This window comes from Schistocerca cancellata, chromosome 3, assembly GCF_023864275.1.
Source record: "Schistocerca cancellata isolate TAMUIC-IGC-003103 chromosome 3, iqSchCanc2.1, whole genome shotgun sequence".
NCBI lineage: Eukaryota > Metazoa > Arthropoda > Insecta > Orthoptera > Acrididae > Schistocerca > Schistocerca cancellata.
The window spans coordinates 523,463,661-523,470,453 of record NC_064628.1 but is presented as its reverse complement, the minus strand read 5'-3'; the positions used below and the strand labels follow the sequence as shown (position 1 = coordinate 523,470,453).

The window sequence follows — 6,793 nt, the reverse complement described above, 5'->3', positions numbered from 1 at the left end:
ATTATTTCGAGACAGGTATAAAGGTATTTAAATGAGTAGTAAATAAGATAAAAAGAGTAGTAACTCATATACTCGAAATCTTGAATGCATAATAATTTCAGTAATCAATTTTTTTTAATACAGTGATCATAACAGTTTCAGGATCCCCCACCCCCACCCCTTTTTTTATTCATTTGAATACTGAAGTGTTCTAAATTGGTTTGACCAGCAAAAGTTAAAGTCAATATAAAAGTTAAAATTTATAAGTGCTCTTTCTAGGGTAACCTATGTCCGATTTTAATCAGATCAATAGACAGTACGAAGCTTTGTAGTATACATTATAGTGTAGTGTTATGTATTCAAGGTTTTTCCATATCAGTTCAGAACGTGAAACTATCAGTTCAATAGGTTTTCTGGTTCTAAAATTCTACTATATTATGCAGTGTTACTACTTGTTATTTTGCATGAATGTGCACCAATTTGTACAGGGAAGAAACTCAGTTAATGCCTAATTAGGCTGGCGACCGTATTATTATTAAATTGGTGGCATCTTCAGTGTTGCTTTTGGTCCATCCTGATGTGCAGTTGCATTTTGAACTCGCTTGATGGATCATTGTTATTACAGAGTGAGTGTAAGTCTGATTTGCCACCATTCAGGTACACGCAGTCAATATCCATACGAAAATCCTGTCTCGTAAGGTGAACCCCGCTCACTTACCATAGTACAGGCCTTAATGAGTATTGTGTGCCCCACGCGCATGTTACACTTTCATTGAGATTAATTTGAAAAGTCATGTAGAATATCTCCTGGGTGTTCTCATTTTGTAGGTGTATATATAAATAGGAAAAATACAGTCTTTCTGACCCTCATTTGTTTCTGTTGTTGGACTCTTTAAGTTGTGAAATGATTGAAGGAGTATGGGAGGAAGGGTTGCTGAGAAATAATTATTGGGTTACAAAATATGAGAGGTACACTCATTTCTTGGAATAATGTGGTGGTGAGAAGACAGAAGAAAAACAAGTATAGCAAAGTGCTTCAAATATCACTTCTGTATCTTGCATCCAGTAAAATATTGCATTTCTTTTAACATCTGGAAAGCAGGTTATTATGTGCTAGATGCTTAAATCAATGAAAAGATTAAACTCTAAAATTGTTTATTTTTACATACTTTATCAATATTAATTCACATTCTTGTACTTAAAACTAAGATATTTCTAAAAATTTGGTCACTAGTAGGCAGCACTCAAGAAAGTGATGTAATGTGCATGGAATGCTGGTTCTGTTTATGATGTTTATATGTAAGGCACTTTTCAGCTGCTTGTGTTGGCTTCTTGTTAGATTTGCGTTGTGAAGTTAAATGAAAGAAAATGCGCAGTGTGAAAAAGTAAACTATCTCAAAACCATTAATCAGGCTAAATCCCAGCATAAGGCCAAGTATTCCACCCACAGTAGCTGTTGGGAAAAAGATAATACAGGAACATGAGATCAGTGGTAGTTCTTCTTTGTTTAATATAAGCACACTTTAAAATACAAGATGATAAATTAAATGAGAGAATTGTTGCAAATAATATCATTAAAGATGCAGTGATGAAATTTCCGTACAAACTGTTCAGACTTGCAAAATCTTCAATATAATGAATATGGTACACAGTGGCAGTTATGTTCATGACAAGTAAGAAATCTGGTTTCGGGCCTCTGTCTACTGCAAATGTCCACTTGTCATTACAAAATTACTCATTATGACAAGTAAGGCTCCAACTACATACTTCTCAAAAAGATTTTTGCTTAACCCTCACTTGCTTGGGCTATGCATGTTTTGTACAACTTACATAACCTTTCCTTCATGTCCAAAGACGCTTTTTTCCATGTTTAGTGAACTTTTTATTTTATTTAGTTATCATATTTCTTTGTTGGTAACCTTTTACCTGTCCCCAGTCATCCTTTTTGTTTATTCATCATGCTTTTCTCAGCATTTAGTGATCTATTTTTCTTTGGTTATCTCTCTTAATTGCTTTGCAATCCACTTTTTTTAGACAGAAATCCACGTCCATGGTCAGTCTTCTCTCTTTATTCTGCAATAATTTTTTCCTCATTTATCAATGAATTTTCCTTTTTCGGCACCCTTTTTCTGCATTTAGCAACAATCTCCCATTTCTTTTCAGTTGTATTTGCATTTCAATAGTATTTTCAGTACATTTAGACTCTCTCTCTTGTTACAATTATACTGTCTATTTACTGAACATCTGCATAATTAGGTCAGAGCAGGGTAGAAGATGTTGAATCGAACTAAATTCTCAAGTTAACCATAGGTCATAAATACACAGTCCTGGAGTGACAGCTTGAAAATAACTATTGAGCATATCTAGTAGTGTGATTTTGCCCAATTAAGCTGCTGATTTGTTGTGCTTTGATGGATGTGCTTCACTGCACTTGTTGCCATGTGCTGTACTGGGTTGTCATCATCATGAAAATGTACACAAACTAGCTATTTGATAACCACATTTTTTTTAACAGAGCTGGGGGTGTAAGAAGATGGCAAGCTGAACATTTCTCAAACATAAAACCATCAGCAGCCAATATCTCTAGGCCTGTGGATGACTGCTTGAGGGAAAGAGATGTGTTTGACCCAAGAAAGTCAATACAGGATAGCAAAGAACAGTGAGAACTCTAGAACTGGATGAAGATGTACCCCAGCATTCATCCAGAATCAGAGTAACAGTTCACAAAGTCTGTGTTACTCTTTGGCTTGTTTGGAATCAAACAAAGGAAAATGCTTTACACCCTTACTGTGCACAAAGGATCATACCTTTGGAAGTAGAATGTCATCCTATACGAGCAAATTTTTGTGTCTGGGCATTAAGGCACTGACAGCACCAGTGTCCCAACAACGTGAATTTTTCCTACTTCATCTTGTTTATGTATGAAGCTATTTTTACTAGGGAATCAGTATTTAATGTCAACAACCATCACTGGGGAAGGGGGAGGAGGGTGGGGTATGAAAGTTTCCATTACATTTCAGAACATGGTGACCTTGATTGGTTTCCATTGAATGTATGGACAGAAACTATCAGTGACAACTTGCTTGGACCTCTCCAATGAAATAGGACACAATAATTTACAATTTTTGCAAATGAAATTGTCCAAGTTGTTGGGAATCATTCCTCTCCACATGCATCCAAGGATGTGATTCCAGCAGGCTGCCGCAATCCCACATTCGACTCTGACAATTGGCCATCAGTTGAATTAAGTGTTTGGATGCAGTTTGCCTAGTTTTGACTGTTCAGTTAAAATCATTATCTTTGGATAATTTAATTAGTAACTGCAGTCCTTAAATATAAGCTTGAGCAAGTTAGTTTAAAAGCACACACCTCTGCGCATTCATCATTGATTGGCTATGGTGCATTTCCAGCCTATGGTTATATGGCAAATTTTGCTTAATTTGATGTCTTCTTCCCTGTATTGACCTTATTATCAGGTTGTCTTGTTGTTAGTTGAATACAGTGCAGTGCCTCTCAAATTGTGAACAGAACAATGCAACTGAAGTACACTGCTCTCTATATCAACATGCTTCAAAGCACTATATCAGGCATGGACAATATATGCTATGTCACTTTATGGCAACTAGATTTTTCATCAGGGGAATTTCCAACTGAATTGGCTTGCACCACATTGGTGTCATCAAAAGATTTAAAACCTGTATTGCATTGTTCACTCATGCTCAACAACACCAGCTGATGACTACTCCAACAAATTATGGCTCTTAACTACTCTGAGTAGAAGGCAACAAATTTTGTGCTTGGTTTCTGTGTCAACATTAATGACATCCAGTCATCTCTATATGATCAAATTGACTTCTAGGTGGCCATTATGAACACCAGAAAAAACATCCAGTGCCATGGTGATTGAAGATATTGAGCAAGGGAACACCTGAAATGGAACCCAGATCATTGACATCAGGTTCTCTTCACAACTGATTGATTTGTATGATACCTGAAATCATCATGGAAATGAGGGGAACTAGCTAGGTACTCTCACAACATCTCAGGCATTAAGTCCCAAGAGTTAAACAGGGAGGTGCCCCAATCATGTTTTAGCCTGGCATCATGTATGGATATCATATTCCAGGAGGCAGAAATCAACCAAATGGAATAGCCTGTGCTGTGTTTGAAATGAACCCAGTTGAGTGTGCTTGGGATTAGTTGAAGCTTGTAGTGTGTCATTCCAGAAACCTTCCTTACCTACGGGGTGATAAGGGAGAGTTGACATCAAAGGAAGGGGTAGCCTTGAGTATCAGTGTCTCAAGCACCTTCTAGATGGCATGCCAAAAAGGATTCAAGAATGTTACTGTGCACAAAGTGGAGCTACACATTATGAATGTTACACAGCAGCAAATTTTTATCTCACAGATGGACAACGATATCTACTTTCAAACAAACTGCCTTCATTTTGGATAAGATTTTGCTTTTATTTCTATTTCATATAAAGTTACTTTATACACTCCTGGAAATGGAAAAAAGAACACATTGACACTGGTGTGTCAGACCCACCATACTTGCTCCGGACACTCCGAGAGGGCTGTACAAGCAATGATCACACGCACGGCACAGCGGACACACCAGGAACCGCGGTGTTGGCCGTCGAATGGCGCTAGCTGCGCAGCATTTGTGCACCGCTGCCGTCAGTGTCAGCCAGTTTGCCATGGCATACGGAGCTCCATCGCAGTCTTTAACACTGGTAGCATGCCGCGACAGCGTGGACGTGAACCGTATGTGCAGTTGCCGGACTTTGAGCGAGGGCATATAGTGGGCATGCGGGAGGCCGGGTGGACGTACTGCCGAATTGCTCAACACGTTGGGCGTGAAGTCTCCACACTACATTGATGTTGTCGCCAGTGGTCGGCGGAAGGTGCACGTGGCCGTCGACCTGGGACCGGACCTCGGCGACGCATGGATGCACGCCAAGACCGTAGGAGCCTACGCAGTGCCGTAGGGGACCACACCGCCACTTCCCAGCAAATTAGGGACACTGTTGCTCCTGGGGTATCGGCGAGGACCATTCGCAACCGTCTCCATGAAGCTGGGCTACGGGCCCGCACACCGTTAGGCCGTCTTCCGCTCACGCCCCAACATCGTGCAGCCTGCCTCCAGTGGTGTCGCGACAGGCGTGAATGGAGGGACGAATGGAGACGTGTCGTCTTCAGCGATGAGAGTCGCTTCTGCCTTGGTGCCAATGATGGTCGTATGCGTGTTTGGCGCCGTGCAGGTGAGCGCCACAATCAGGACTGCATACGACCGAGGCACACAGGGCCAACACCCGGCATCATGGTGTGGGGAGCAATCTCCTACACTGGCCGTACACCACTGGTGATCGTCGAGGGGACACTGAATAGTGCACGGTACATCCAAACCGTCATCGAACCCATCGTTCTACCATTCCTAGACCGGCAAGGGAACTTGCTGTTCCAACAGGACAATGCACGTCCGCATGTATCCCGTGCCACTCAACGTGCTCTAGAAGGTGTAAGTCAACTACCCTGGCCAGCAAGATCTCCGGATCTGTCCCCCATTGAGCATGTTTGGGACTGGATGAAGCGTCTTCTCACGCGGTCTGCACGTCCAGCACGAACGCTGGTCCAACTGAGGCGCCAGGTGGAAATGGGATGGCAAGCCGTTCCACAGGACTACATCCAGCATCTCTACGATCGTCTCCATGGGAGAATAGCAGCCTGCATTGCTGCGAAAGGTGGATATACACTGTACTAGTGCCGACATTTTGCATGCTCTGTTGCCTGTGTCTATGTGCCTGTGGTTCTGTCAGTGTGATCATGTGATGTACCTGACCCCAGGAATGTGTCAATAAAGTTTCCCCTTCCTGGGACAATGAATTCACGGTGTTCTTATTTCAATTTCCAGGAGTGTAGTTTCATAGAAAAATCCAGGATGGAAAGTAACTATATTATGAGAAGGAAAGTGGTTACTCACCATATAGCAGAGATCCTGAGTTGCAGATAGGCACAACAAAGAGACTCTCACAATTATAGCTTTCGGCCGTTAAGATCTTTGTCAACAATACATGCACGCGCGCGCACACACACACACACACACATGCACAAGCGAGCGATGGCACGTGCGCAAATGCAGCTTACACTCATGACTGCAGTCTCAGGCAACTGAAACCACACTGTGAGCAGCAGCACCAGTGCACGATGGGAGTGGTGACTAGATGGGGGTAAGGAGGAGGCTGGAGTGAGGAGGGGAAGGTATAGTATGGGGTGGGGGGGGTGCCAGACAGTGAAGTGCTACAGGTTAGACTGAAGACAGGGGAGAGGTGGGGAGGAGGCGGGGAAAGTAGCAGAAAAGGACAGACATGAAAAAAAACTGGGTATGGTAATAGAATGACAGCTGTTAGGGAATAGGGAAGGGGCTCGGTGGGTGGGTGAGGTGAGGACAGTGACTAATGAAGATTGAGGCCAGGAGTGTTACGGGAATGTAGGATGTATTGCAGGGAAAGTTCCCACCTGCGCAGTTCAGAGAAGCAGGTGTTGGTGGGAAGGATCCATACGGCACAGGTTGTGAAGCAGTCAATGAAATGAAGGATGTCGTGTTTGGCAGTGTGTTCATCAACAAGGTGGTCCTCTTGTTTCTTGGCCACAGTTAGTTGGTGGCCATTCGTGAGGACAGACAGCTTTTTGCTTGTCATGCCTACATAGGATGCAGCACAGCAGTTGCAGCTTAGCTTGTAGATCACATGACTGGGTTCACAGGTAGCCCTGTCTTTGAAGGGATACTAACCACCAGAAGTACCTCCTCTTCG

General features: G+C 42.5%; 1 protein-coding gene across 1 annotated transcript in view; it reads right to left on the bottom strand.

The window, feature by feature from the left end:
- Positions 1–1,176: 1,176 nt before the first annotated feature.
- The window catches only part of LOC126176775 (sodium channel protein Nach-like), a 163,518-nt gene continuing 157,901 nt past the window's right edge, over positions 1,177–6,793 (bottom strand). The window contains exon 10 of the mRNA XM_049923945.1: positions 1,177–1,432. Within this exon, the coding sequence (XP_049779902.1) occupies positions 1,224–1,432 (209 nt within the window). The 3' untranslated portion in view covers positions 1,177–1,223. The remainder of the gene's footprint in view (positions 1,433–6,793) is intronic.